The 13,838-nt window shown below is 51.2% G+C and overlaps 4 protein-coding genes across 4 annotated transcripts; 2 read left to right on the forward strand and 2 right to left on the reverse strand.

The window, feature by feature from the left end:
* Window positions 1-1,073: 1,073 nt before the first annotated feature.
* JN550_004624 (uncharacterized protein) lies at window positions 1,074-3,311 on the forward strand (the record flags this gene model as incomplete). The annotated part of the gene is made up of 3 exons (XM_049316160.1): window positions 1,074-1,218; window positions 1,270-2,446; window positions 2,495-3,311. The coding sequence occupies 3 exons, from the start codon at window positions 1,074-1,076 to the stop codon at window positions 3,309-3,311; spliced, it is 2,139 nt and encodes a 712-aa protein (XP_049173245.1).
* Window positions 3,312-3,606: 295 nt separating this feature from the next.
* JN550_004625 (uncharacterized protein) lies at window positions 3,607-5,919 on the reverse strand (the record flags this gene model as incomplete). Its single annotated transcript, XM_049316161.1, has 4 exons — window positions 3,607-4,284; window positions 4,341-5,140; window positions 5,201-5,432; window positions 5,554-5,919. The coding sequence occupies 4 exons, from the start codon at window positions 5,917-5,919 to the stop codon at window positions 3,607-3,609; spliced, it is 2,076 nt and encodes a 691-aa protein (XP_049173246.1).
* A 489-nt stretch (window positions 5,920-6,408) lies between these two features.
* JN550_004626 (uncharacterized protein) lies at window positions 6,409-11,055 on the reverse strand (the record flags this gene model as incomplete). The annotated part of the gene is made up of 5 exons (XM_049316162.1): window positions 6,409-7,615; window positions 7,672-9,388; window positions 9,431-9,844; window positions 9,966-10,794; window positions 10,846-11,055. The coding sequence occupies 5 exons, from the start codon at window positions 11,053-11,055 to the stop codon at window positions 6,409-6,411; spliced, it is 4,377 nt and encodes a 1,458-aa protein (XP_049173247.1).
* A 1,339-nt stretch (window positions 11,056-12,394) lies between these two features.
* JN550_004627 (uncharacterized protein) lies at window positions 12,395-13,635 on the forward strand (the record flags this gene model as incomplete). Its single annotated transcript, XM_049316163.1, has 2 exons — window positions 12,395-12,591; window positions 12,690-13,635. The coding sequence occupies 2 exons, from the start codon at window positions 12,395-12,397 to the stop codon at window positions 13,633-13,635; spliced, it is 1,143 nt and encodes a 380-aa protein (XP_049173248.1).
* Between the last annotated feature and the right edge of the window lie 203 nt (window positions 13,636-13,838).

Below are 13,838 nucleotides of genomic sequence, written 5' to 3' on the forward strand. Positions count from 1 at the left end.
CCGTGCTTGGTTTGAACTCTCGAAGGGGTTGCGTGCAGCAGCAAACGATGTGCGCCGTTCAAACAGGCCTCGGCACCTACTCAGCCCACACTGCGGCGAAGTCCCAGTTTGGTCAATTGGCGGGGCTACCGTAGATCTACGTACCTTGCACTCCGTAGACATATCGACTTATCCTAAATGACCAAGGTACTCCCAAAAGATGCTGAACGACATTGTAACAGCCCACGGAGCTTTCTGGCGATTTGTTACCCCAAGAGAGTGTGTTGACGAAACTCATCTGCCAGTTTGTTCCGATGCGCCATGTCCACAAGCAGCCAACACCTGATCCTCGATGAGTTCCTGCTAACCATAGAATGAGCCGCGTACAGGGTACCCAAACGAACGACGGGAATGATGATTAAAAGACGCATGAATTACTAGTTCGTGGGATTCTGCGTGTCATTATTATATCCTATAATGCACGCACAGTGAAGATGCCGGTATATGTTTATGAAGATATACCGCTCAACTCGTCCAGAAACCTACGTATGAATCATCTTTCAGCCCCAGCGAGTGGAAATTGCCAGTATCTCGAAACAAGCTGCACTAATCTTACTGTTTGCAAACCATCAACAGTAAAGATAACACAAAACTCAGATAGATTCACCCTTGCGAAAACCTCAGCTTCAATCCCGTGACTTGTTACCCTTCGGAACATGCGTTACTATAGCTTTATAGCGAACTAAAACGTATGCCGCGGCGCAAGGCACATGATCAAGCCGCCATCATTTCATACTTGAAGACTAGAGATCAGTGAGCTTGCAGACCAGTACACTGTGATGTGATAGCCCACAATATGTGCATAATGAGGGGGTGTAGGGTTACTTTAATGCAAGGCACGAGCCTCCTGTTCCGTCGCGGTACCAAATGAATGCCTCCCGAAGCTCCGGCTAATATAATCAACCTAAAGGAGCAGGGATCACTACGTACCCATGGCCCGAAGTTGATTATATATCAACACACGAGTTCCCCGCAGAGTCACACATGAAGAAAGGTCACCATGAAAGCTATTCGAGGAGATTCGCATTTTCAAGATGGCGGGCTTGCTTTCGGAGAGTTTCCTGTTCGGGCTCGGCGTGTTGCACTTATTCTCTGATTCCTTTTTGGTTCACGCAACTTCCTATCAAATCTCGGCCAGCGGAATCTCTATCCTTACTCAAAACTATCTTGATGGCGAGTGTTAAGTTCTTTTGTTTTGTATCGACGGCACATCGGCTGACTTCTTGGTAGGCGCACCAAACAACGGCACAGCAGCGATACTCGTTCACAAGCCAGAGGCATTCTCCGTAGCAAGTCAGAGTTGCGCACAGTTGAGCGAACGTCTCTGGGATCCTTCCGCGGCCGATTTCAATGCTGGTCTCAATAGCTCTATTTCAACGCTTGTGTACAACAGCCAAATCTCGGCCGAACAGCTACTTTGGGTAGCCCAGGAAAGAGGGAACAACAGCATTTGTCAGGGCATTGATACGACGGGTCACGTTTTTCCGGTTGATTGTACGGAGCAATTGCCGGCACTATGCACGCAAAGCGCACCAATATCGAACTCTTCATACTCAGACAACTCAACTTTATGGCAAATCACACATCCTGTTGCGCAATCCACTTTTACCGGATACCGTGACTATCACACATGGAAGTTTCGGGGGTTGCGGTATGCTAAGAAACCTGATCGCTTCACATATTCCTCTGTCTTTCTTGAAACCGGCAACATATCTGCCATCACCGCTGGAGCCGACTGCGTACAGCCAATAGGGGAAGTCAAATCAGGAAGTAGTGAGGACTGCTTGTTCCTCAATGTCTGGACTCCGTTTCTACCGCCGACGATCAGTTTGGGGAGAAATCCAGCCCTAGAAGCAGAATCAACTTACTTGAAACCCGTCATGGTGTACCTGTACGGTGGAGGGTTCACCAGTGGCTCCGGCAAGAACCCGAATACCGATGGCACCAACCTGGCATCGCGAGGTGACGCGGTCGTTGTCTCTGTGAATTACAGGGTGGGTAACGTTGGCTTTCTCGCCTTTCCAGACGGCATCCACAATGGAAACTATGCCATCTCAGACATGGTTACAGCGCTTGAGTGGGTACAAAAGTACATTCAATACTTCGGAGGGGATGCTAGTCGCGTGACATTGTTTGGCGAATCCGCCGGGGCACAGGGCACGCACATCTTACTAGGATCTCCCAAGGCCCAGGGACTCTTTCATCGCGCCATCATGCAGTCTGACCCGCAGGGCTATCCGAATGGGAGCAACTTCCGATGGATGCAGTACGCAACAGTTGAAGATGCCTACCGCGATAGAACAAGAAAAGTTCTGAACGAAACCGGTTGCCTCAATGCAACTGATCAGGTCGCGTGTCTCAGTAAAATAGACGGATTTGATCTAGTGAATCTCAGCACCAACGCAAAGTAAGTATTATAGAGCCTGTGTCGAGTCGCTACAGCTAACAGATCCAGCGGTGCTGTTGTCGATGGCATCTATCTCCAAAACCACGAGCTTGTTGTCAACAAGACCGGAATAGCGTCGAACGTGTCCATAATGACGGGGACAAACCGTGACGAATCGGGCGTTCTCATCGATGCCGACGCTTACCCACAAAACGGCACCTCATTCAGTGACTATTTCCGAGAGCACGTCGGAAACGGGCTCAACCTAGCCGATAACTATTCCCTAGCTATATCTCCTGGTCCATTCTCGTTGACAAACTTTTCCTCCCCTGAAGCTATCTTGAATGCGTCTCTCCGCATAGCATCTGATGGCGAATTCACCTGCTTTGACCTGGCCAAGGCATACTCAGGAGCCAAGCATAAAGCTTTCCAGTCAACCTACGTCTTCCAGTTCAATCGCACTTATAATCCCTCAGGATACACACGGACGTGGTGCGACGCGCCAAAGACATCGAGCCGGCCTCACGGGGATCCAGACGGAGCGTACTATAAATGCCATGCAGGCGAGCAGACCATTGTGTTTGGAAATGTCAGGAGGTCTGGACAGATAGATCGTGATGGCTTTGACGTGCCATTCTCACAACTCGTAGTAGACTACTGGAGTTCCTTTGCCCGCACAGGCAATCCGAACCCAGATAAGGCATATTTGCGGGCCAGGGACTATCACACAACTCTGGCGCAAGTCGAAACCGCTGGTCCTTGGGAGCCCGTGCATGCAGAGCAGCCGACCATGAGAGTGCTGCAGTGGAACGGCATGCAAGTGCCGTTCGTGGAATCTGAGCAATGCAAAGCAATTGGAATACCTCTGGAGATCTTGGAGAAGTAATGATTAAGAGTTTGTATGGGGAATTTTTGAATGGATATGGGTATATGCTTGACCAGAAATCCAAGCGCATCCAAAGTTGAATTCCTGCTGACTTAATGTTGCATGACTAAAAGCACGCATTATGACTCACCAAGATATTCTATTTCAGCGCTGTAGGAGGGTCGTTCATAGAACATTCGTAAAACAAAGTAAGAACTGAAGCTTGACACATGAATGCTCATTTTAGAACACTATCTGAATCTTGTTAAATCATGGACTCGTAAGCTTATATCTATCATAGTAGCTTGGTGGTATGCTAGACAACTCTTGACGGAGATGCTACCCGAGGCTGTCGAGCAAATGATATGGTTCTCATACGCGGAGTACCTTCACTGGTATCATTCCCAGTGCCGTCTCCATCCTTCCCGATAGTGGTACTAGCGCTGAAAGTTCCCAGGCGTCTAGGAAGCCCTGGGTTTTGCGACTCAATACTCATCGTGCGCTTTCGATTTGTGCCAAGAATAGCATTGTTTGCAGTACTCCCTGCTCCACTCCGTGCGAAGAGGCTGAAGAAGTCTTGTAAAAAGCTGGTCTCTAAGTCACGAGGTTTACCGTCCGTGGTCCAGTATCGTTCATTGCTGAGCTCCATGCTCAAATGTCGGCGGAAGAACCGATCTTGATTCACCCACCAGGCCCTCCACAAAACGATGATGAAGATGGTTAGAGGCAGCGTAAATGCCCAGTAGACCCAGAAAAGAGGCATGACCACTGGATGGGGATATCCATCTGGAGCATCGTTGCTAAGTGCATCATCGCCAGCAGTGCCCCATTCCCAATCGAACATTGAGATGCCAAATAAACTACTTATGAATTCTCCAGGCAGGAAAATGGCCGTGATCACAGCAAGCGCTTTCATCGAGGAACTGTCTCGAGTCGAGGCTACAGCCATGCGGGCGTTAAGATTGTTGTCCTCTTGGGCCATCTTCGAGTAGATCTACAAGTTGCATCGGGTTAGATCGAGAAATTGCATCGAAAGATTGTTTGACTTACAATATCAATCTGAGCTCGGCACCGTAATTCCGACATGCGTCGGTCTGTTTCGAGGGAAGTGCATAACCGCCAGGTGCAATCGAGGTACTGTCGGATTTCATGCCAATGATGAGACAGTTCATTGTCTTCGTCAAACGTGGGCGCCGATCCTGTCTTTCCCGCCGTCTGTTGCTTCAACTCTGTCAACCGGGCATCCATTTCATCGCCTGCTTGGATCAAGAGCTTCACTGCACGCTCCATCCAACGCAACGTGTCCAGAAGCTGAATTGCGCCCTTAAGAACGTCATGCGCTTCCTTCATCAAGTGGATGGTTTGAGGTGGTACATAATCGTCGTCGAGCTCTTCGAGAAACTCGGGTTTGGGCCGTTCATCTTGACGTCGTCCAACCTTATCCTCGACATAGTCTTTGAAAGTACTCAGTCTTCTAAGTGGACTGAAAGGCGCATTGTCGTTTCTGTTCGAGACTCTGCGAGCCTCAGCGGCAGCGCGTCTTGGGCTTCCGGTCAAATCGTCTACACGGCCTTCCAACTCAAGAACTTCGCCGTTATTTGAGACTACAGCCTCTTCAGTGCGCAAGAGTTGTACTTGCAGTAGAACAGTCGGAAGCACGAGAGGATGAGCCCATCGATCTCGACTCGCATCCAAACGGCGCTCGTACTCATCCAACGCATCCTCATCGTGCCACCTTGTGTTAAAGGATCGTCTGATCAGTGCAGTAGTAGTACGAGACCGTAAGTTATACTCCATTGACAAGAAATCGTATGGCGGTTGTGGGTGGTTCGAGAAACTGAGTATAAGGTCTTGTAGCAGGGTAGGTCAGTCAAGGTCGGTTGGCTTAGTCTGGGCACGTGCTAACTGACTCAACTTATCTCTGCGTGAGTTCCAGAACATGGACTCGACAGTAATTCGCTGGGCTGAGGGAAGAGTCCCTGAATGCAGTCCCAATGACTCATAGTCGTCAACTGTAAGATAGAGGCCATCTGGACCACTACTCGAATCAGGAGACTCAGGACCAAGGCGACGCTCAGCGATGACTTGCCTCACTCTGCCCTGCAGACGAGACTTTCCTTTCGGCGATGGTGTGAAATTACCCTATAGTGCGTTAACATTGCTCGCAACGGTGCGGCTATTACGCCTGATGTTTTGACAGGCAAGGGCGTCTGACGAACTGGATCTAATAACTCAAGAAAGGAACGAAAGAAATTGAACTTACGTCATCATCAAGACCATGTCCATCTTTTATAGCTTCCCGAAACATGCGCAGCCCGTCCTCGCCCGAAGACATGATAGACGGGGAATGGGGCTCGCCGATGGCGTCGGGAGCCGAAAAGACCGCGTATTCGTGGTACGACACGCGGCTCTCGCCATCCGCGAGCAGCACATCCTTAACCAACTCCCTGAGATCGAAGTGGAACAAGTTGAGCTCATGCAGCCGTGGCTGCCGGCGTCGACCTGTCGCCGCTGGACCTAGATCGGCACCCGGCACGAGGCTTCCCCTACGGGTGCCCGGCACGTTGGGGGTTATGCTGCCCCGTCGCACGGGATTGGGCCGGCGCCCGCCTCCGGACGGCTGGTGCATCGCCGCCGAACTTAACGACGCGTCTAGTTCATCTAGGTTGTATTCCATACTAGCGTTCCAGAAAGCTGACCAAAGCAATTGGAGCCATCGAACGAGCGAAGAAAGCCGGCAGCCAGCATAAAACAAACAAACACGAGGAGGCTGGTAAGCAGCCAAGCACTTTGCTCCGCTCATTTTCGCGGAGCCGTGAAGCCGAAGGCTACCAGTGCCAAGGGGCTGCGCCGCCGGTTTGCAGCGGGGGCTATGGGGCCAACGGGGCACTCTAGTTAGGGCGGTGTCGACCACCTGGGCGGTTCAATTGGATAGAAAACAAGGTCCATGGACGGACAACTGGCAGTTGAAGAAATTGACGATCGCTCTTAATTGCCCTGGAGGCCGGAGGTATCGTAAACAGATGTTTGACCGACGCTAACATAGCTCATATCGGGCCGTGAGGCAGATATCTTTAAGACTGGTTCTCCAGCTCTAATAGGAGATCTGTGAATTACATTAATTCCCGCCTGCCCTCCACAATTCACCAAACCTCGTTGATCCCTGAGATAGTATCTTCGGGTCCCCTATCTCCACTATCTCTCCTTTGTCCATAACCACCACTCTATCGAAGTCGAATATCATGTCTAGATGATGGGAGACAGCAACCACAGTGTACTCTTTGAACTCAACCCTGATGATTTCCTGCATAGCTCTCTCCGTTTCCCGATCCACACTCGAGCTGACCTCGTCTAACAAGAGGATTCCGCCTTCGGATCCGCCGCCTCCAAGGCCGAGACTCTTGGCTCGGAGGCGTCTCCTAAGGACCGCGCGCGCAAGCGAGAACAGCTGCCTCTGCCCTTGGCTGAAAGTGGCAGGGCTCATTCCCGCTTCGAGACCGCCTCTTTCCTGAACGAAGGTCCACAGATCTACAGCCTGGAGCACGGAATGGCAATCGGCTGAGGTCGCATCATCAAACGGGTCCAGATTCGCGCGAAAAGATGACCCATCAGGCAGAAAAATGGCGTCTTGGGGTATAGCGATGATCCGGCGGCGGAGGGCGGACCTGTCTATCTTATACAGAGCAATGTTGTCAATGTACGCACCAGTGATTGTTGCTGTGGTAGGATCCAAGAGCTTGAGCAGGAGAGCAATCAAGCTAGATTTGCCGCTGCCAGTTCGGCCACAAACAGCTATTTTCTCCCCTGGTGCGATATTGAGATTGACATCCCGAATCGCCAGATCTGCCTTCTCGTCGCCCTCGTTGGAATCATCAATGCCGTAACTAGCAGACACACCTTTCAGCTCGATTGCTCCGTTTTGCGGCCACTCCTCTGGTGGGAAAATGTCTTCGTCTGGCCGGTGCTCAGGCTTGACAGTTTCATTAAACCTCCTCAGACGAGATATGGCACCCAGACTCGTTTCCAATTGTGTCAAGAAGCGCACGATGGACGTGAGATTTTCGCCGAAAAGCATCAAAGTTACCAATGATGCACCGGTGAATCCAGAGTTGGAGCGTGTCTTTACCGCAAGTGCGGTGAGAACTGCCGCCAAGGCCATGACCACCATACCAAGAACGAGATTCAGCCAGTTCTGGATCATTTGGAGCAGATAAGCAGGGCGCTGTGACGTGTCGAGCAGCTCAATGTTCTTCGCGCGGTCTTCTTTGAGAAAGCCGAATGCACGCAGGGTTACAATACCCTTCGTGGTATCTAGGAAATGGGTACTAGATTTCAGGTGAGCTGTGGTCCACAACACTAGCGATAAAACATTCACACGTACTAAAGGGGACTTTTGGCCTCTAGATCCAGCAACCGCATTTGTCGAGAGGTACGCAGGTAGAACTTCTGCACGGCCCAGAGAATGGCCACTAAGAATGGATAGCTAATGGCCATGTAAGGTGAAGTAGTCACCAGCACAGCAGCCTGCCCGATAGCGACAAATACTGCATAGATGCTGTTTAGTAACGCATTCGGGAGCTCCGTATCGACGAGGTTCATGTCTTGGCTGAACAGGTTGACAATCTGGCCTTGGTCGGTGGTCGTAAAGAATCGTAACGGAGCTCTGACTAATGTGTTCAATGCGTCGTTATGTAGGTTGGCGCCAGCCCGTTTGATGGCCAGGACAAAAATGCCAATACCTAGCCCCAGCAGCGAAAACATGGCGCTGGCATTGAGTAGACCGTATATTCCGATGTAAAAACTAGACGAATGCGTTGGGTTTGACGTGGAGGCGTCATCACTCCAGTATTTCAACCAGATCGTAGGGAAGTTGTTGAAGAATCCGAGTGCAACACCACAAAAGAATACTGCAAATGTGAGAGTATAACCCATGGACTTGAAGTACAGTTTGTATACTTTTCGATCCCCCAGTTGGCGACTGCTATCTGCAGATTCCGAGACTATAGATGATGCGGTGGTATAGCGCCGGAGCAGCTCTGGTCGAGATTCACCCGCATCGTCTCCATACTCCGAGGCTTCCGAGGAGCTGTTGCTCAATGATTTGACTCCCAGGCTGTTGACATAGCCTGCCTCGTTTTTTATGAGTTCAGCAAAGCTGCCTTGCTCCAAGATAGCACCGTCAGGACCGAGCGCAATAACACAGTCCGCTGCTGGAAGGTGACGAACAGAGTGGGTACATAGAATAATCGTTGCTTGTCGCCGTCTGATCAGTCCTTCTGGGCCAAATACGCGGTAGAAGACTTGCTCCTCAGTATCAGCATCGAGACCACTAAATACATCGTCGAAAATAAGCAGGTCGGTTTGGAGATAGAGAGCTCGAGCTAAAGCCACGCGCTGCTTCTGACCCCCAGATAGCGTAATTCCGTTGCTGCCAACGTTGGTCCGATCACCCAAGGGCATTGCGCGCAAGTCGGCTTCGAGCATTGTAGCGCCAATAACTTCAGAATATCGATTTTCATCGAAAGCCGTAAAACCTGTAATGTTATCCCTAATGCTACCGTTCGATAAAAATGGTGATTGGTCGCAGTATGCGATCCGAGAAATGCCCATCCCGAAGGTAACAGAGCCCTCCTGAAATGGGACTTCAGCTAGCAGAGCTTTGCATAGTGTAGATTTGCCAGATGCGATTGGTCCACAAATGATGGTGAAAGAATTCTTGGGAACGTCCATATTGATATCCTTGAGAGCCATCTTCTCCGGAACCCAGCCAAAGTTGCCGCCTCTGATCACTACTGCAGAGCGTGCGCCTAGCTCGGAGCCTGTATGAACTGAACGATCAGCCGACCCCTTCTGTTGAAGACCTCCCACGACGATGCTTTCCTCGCGGAAATCCTCTCGTGACTTTGACCCAAGGAATGTTTGGATCCGGTCCAAGCATGCCACCGCGGAAAGTAGTTGTGGTATACCCTGGAAAAGCTGCGAAAGGGGGTTGGCGAGTAGAGTTAGGTATGACAGTGATGTAAAGATCCTTGTCGCATCGAGCGATCTCTGGGCAAAGGCAAACGTAAAGACGGGAGAGAAAAATAGGGGGCAGAACCCTATAACTGCAGAGATGATAATTAGGACGCGGAACTTCGCACTGGCTCTCAACTCGTCCACACGAAGACGCTGTACGAACTCGCCAACAGGCGAGGTCAGGCCGGAGATCTTCAGGTTCTTCATGTTGGCAATGACCGATGCTGTAAGTCCAACACGTTTCTGGGCTCCAGCCATCCATGCTTTCTGAGAGTCTCCCGTGAACCTAATGACGAACGATGTACCACCAGTACAAGCAATGACAACGATGATTGGAGCAATGAAGGCTACGCCGAGCTGGTTATACAGAAGCCAGCTGGCAAGACCAACCTCAATGACACTCGCCCACATGTCATGCAAACTCCGAAAGCCCATTCGGATTCTTTCTAGATCGCTGCTCATGAGGGTTACAGATTCAGACTCTTCGCTTGTGTTGGTCTCAGCCTCTGTTGTCTTTGTATAGATAGCAGCCACAAGACCTATAATGTGGCAAGTTAGACCTCCATCAGTCTCGAAAACAACGATGGGTTCGGGTTAGATGAAACCAGCAAGTTCACCAATTATTTCACCATCGCCCGAAAAACGAAAGGTTAAACTTACATCCGCGGACCATTTGAAGTGACCGATGGTGTAAGTATTCGTAAACTGACATTGAGACGGCAATACCAGTGAAGATAAGAATGCTCGCGCCGATGAAGCCGTAAGCGGCATTTGGCGAGACAAGAGCCTCATCCTTGGCAAGATATTGCAAGAGACTGTTGATGAAAAAGGGCTGGCAGAATGTGAAGCCGAGGAGAAACAGTCGTGGAAGAATCGGTAGAGCCAGTGGTACTGTGAGCGTACGACAGAGTGCTTTCACGAGGCCATACTTGCTACGCCGGAGTTTTCTATAGTCAAGATGACGTTGAAATCGCTCGTCGAGTGTTGCTCCCTTCATCGATCGGTCTAGCGGATACAAGTCTTCAATTCGTAGGATAGATCGGTATCCATGTACGAAGAGCGCGTTCAGCCAGAAGTACACCCCGAGGCCGAAAATGCCAGAAGTCTCCTCGGGGCTGTGGGGCTCTTTCGTGTCCCAGTTGACCCATTTAGTCTTATGCTGTGCTTCTAGCAGCATCAAGACGACTTTCAATGCCATCGTCGCTGTGAAGACACTTGTGAAGGTCATTTCTGGCTTGGTTGCTGATGCTAGCCAGAACGTGCGAGTCTCGGTAACATCGAACAATAGCGTAACGAACAAGTAACTGCTCAGAAGAAACGAGGGACGTGGAGATCTGCTGTGCTCAAAGAAGGACAGGATCACCATCCATAAAGCTGCAATAAATTGCATGACAGCGGAAGCAACGAAGAGCCTCGTGAGACTGAATGAGCTGACGCTGACCAAGATAACCAACCCAAGCTGGAGCCCGATGTAGAGCATGATAGCACACTGCAGTGGTTAGCAAGCGGTTCTTGTGGCCAATAATAGAGGGAGAATTACTAGCTTGATAAGTTGTAAAAAGGGTGCATTAACGACGACAGGCCGCTTGATCAACAAGGCTACCCGCCAACTAGAAAGCCCTACAAATAACGCTGAAGGCACGATGGTGAAGAAGAGCAGCTCGAAGACAACAGTGAAGTCGAACTCATCGCGACAACCCGAAACACTGGGTCCGATCGAGTCGTCATTGTTGCAGGTAGAGAATAACATCTTGGGCAAATAGTGAGCCCTCGGTTGAGATTCTCTGAAATGGGACTGTTGCAACCATGTGCACGAAGCAAGTCGAGATGGGATTCTTGATAATAAGTCTTGTGGAAGGACGTTCATCAACATGCAATGGGCGTAAGCAGGCCGACCAGTCATAATGTGTTTAGCGACTCCGAGGCCAATTCCGACAGCACTTGCGTAATCTGGCGGCTCCCTAGGCCGATTCGGGGGGTGTCTGGGGCACTTAAAGGAAGGCTGCCTGGCAGCCCCAAGACCGACAAATCGTATCAATCGCTGGAATGATATGCCTGGAGGCTGCTGCATTGTACCCCAGCCTTGTTTGCGCCAAGCGACAGGCGTCGTAGACATCGAGCAGCATTGTCATCAAGAGGATCAGCGTATACTATAGTATGCCTGACCCGAGTAGGAAGGTCGTTCAATATTCGCGGGTGCAACTAGCCACTGCCCTTGAGTGCGCTGAAGCTCACACCGGCGATACTATCCCACACAGCAGACTTCAAGAGTGCATCTGAGTCACGGTCCTGAGTCATTTACGAATGCCGACATTACGGACAGGTGATGTGATGCATCGTAGTAGATAATTGTGAGTGCTGTCCAGGGAACTCACTGAGGTCCGATTACTGGGCTGCGAGTTCCGACCAGGACAACTCCAGCATTGCCAATGAGTTATCAAGTTTGCAGCTAATCTCAGCATTGGCTGGAAGTTACCGATTGGAGTGTGCCCAACTTATAAGTGGGTGAGTGCAGTAGAATTGCGACAGGCCCTTCTGATCAGCTATTGAATCGAGGACGGAGACCGTCACTCCTGCGCTGTGGGTTGTTCGGAGTTGGCCAGCATGAGGTCGGCGTTCGGCTTCGCACATGGGCCTGGACCGCCTGGAATCCCAGCACGTTCACCGCCCCTACGCCAGTCTACTGAATGTATTCAAAGTCGGGGCATTGAGCCAGCGATCACATCTCGTTCCAAACTGATTTTGTGTGTGCCACTACCCAAGTACTGACCCGATGCAAGGCCAGCCGTGGAAGAACCAAGAAGGAGTGATGGTAGGTAATCTAGCCTCTAATGTAGTAGGTAGGTACGCGTTAGGATGCCATCCGTTCCGTATTCGTACCTGCGCTCCCCCGCAGCCGCTTTCTCTGAAACGCGCGGAAGACCTGCGTCAGCACCCCAACGAACGTCATGCGACCGCGGGTGGTACACATTCGCGTCGTTCGTGATGGCAGAGGCGTGAGACCAGCCTCAACCCACATTCACCTTGTGGCTTTGATCGGGCTACAGTATCGTTATTGAGTGCCACATTAAACCTCTAAGATTACGACAATGGCGCAAGACGAGTCCGCCTTGCATCCGCAGTATCCCATCTTCTCTCGTCTGTACAATGGCTTCACGATATCGGCGGTGCAAGGCGTGTCGGCGCCGGTGAGGTGGATCCGAGGTTGGAACGAATGGTTCTGGCCTTCCGGCTCTGCGCCAAACATCGTAAAAACCTACGAATGCCGTCCTTATTTGCCCATCCGGTATGTCGTTGTAGTTGTGCCGCCTGCAATGTCCTATCCGCCCTGCGCCCCCAGGATCAAGTTCGCGTGCCGTGACTGACTGGGAGACTCTCCGGTAGGATTTTCTTTCCCAAAGACTACGACCAGACGTCACCCGAAACCCTCCCTCTGGTTTTCAGCATCCATGGTGGCGGCTTTTGCGTGGGCGACCCGGAAGATGACGACCGCTGGAACCGACGCTTTTCAGACGAGCACAGATTCCTTGTCGTGGAGCTCAACTATCGTAAAGCACCGTGGTACCCATTCCCGACTGCGACTTATGATTTAGAGGCTCTCATGCTAGCGGTTGTCGCTGATGAGAGTCTGCCGTTCGACAAGAACCGTGTTGCTGTGACGGGATTCAGTGCCGGCGGGAATCTGGCCCTGAGTGTCTGCCAATTGCCCACCATCCGCGAGAAGGTTAAGCCTACCGCAGCGCTGCCGATTTACCCTTCGGTAGACCAGAGTATCTTGTTAGGCGAGAGGGCCAAGAGGCGGCATTACAAACCGGATCTCAAGGGCATTCTGGGGCAATCCAAGGACATGCTCGCTCCATATACTCCCATTTTCAAATGGAGCTATATCAACCCGGGGCAGGACCTACGGGACCCGCTGCTGTCGCCGTACTTTGCTGCACGAGACAGTCTGCCGCCACATATCTATATCGTAGCCGCGGAACTGGACCAGCTCGGGCACGAAGCCTGGCGGATGGCTTGCAAGCTGAGCGGGCGTCCCGAACCGAAAGCCGAGGACAAGGTCGGACAAGCACAACCAGCGGTGCAGAAAGGCGCGCTGATATTGGACAACGAGCGGTACGCATTTCAGCACAAGTCGTCAAGCGGTCAAAATGTCGGATGGCTCCTCGTTCCCGATCAAGTACACGGGTTTGATCACCTACCTGAGCGTTGGTTCGGCGACGCGGGGTCTTTTCAGGACTCGCAGATCAAGACGGCACAGTACCAGAAGCTATTGAGTGAATGGCTTCACGGGGTTGTCTGGAACGGTTCGCAGTCCGGATCCCAGTAGTGCAGGCTGATCTGCGAGATATACGCACCTGATCAAGACAAGCCTTGGTTGCAGAAAGGTTGCTGTGATAGACATGGATTACACTGGTGGTGCTGATCAACTGAACCTGGCCTCTACTACGCTCGAGCTTCGATGAGTAATATACTATGACCGCGGTCTGTGTATCCTGGAGACTGTTCGCTGGTGCTTATCACCCTCGAGTT

This window comes from Neoarthrinium moseri, assembly GCF_022829205.1.
Source record: "Neoarthrinium moseri strain CBS 164.80 chromosome Unknown scaffold13_Wmoseri_CBS_16480, whole genome shotgun sequence".
NCBI lineage: Eukaryota > Fungi > Ascomycota > Sordariomycetes > Amphisphaeriales > Apiosporaceae > Neoarthrinium > Neoarthrinium moseri.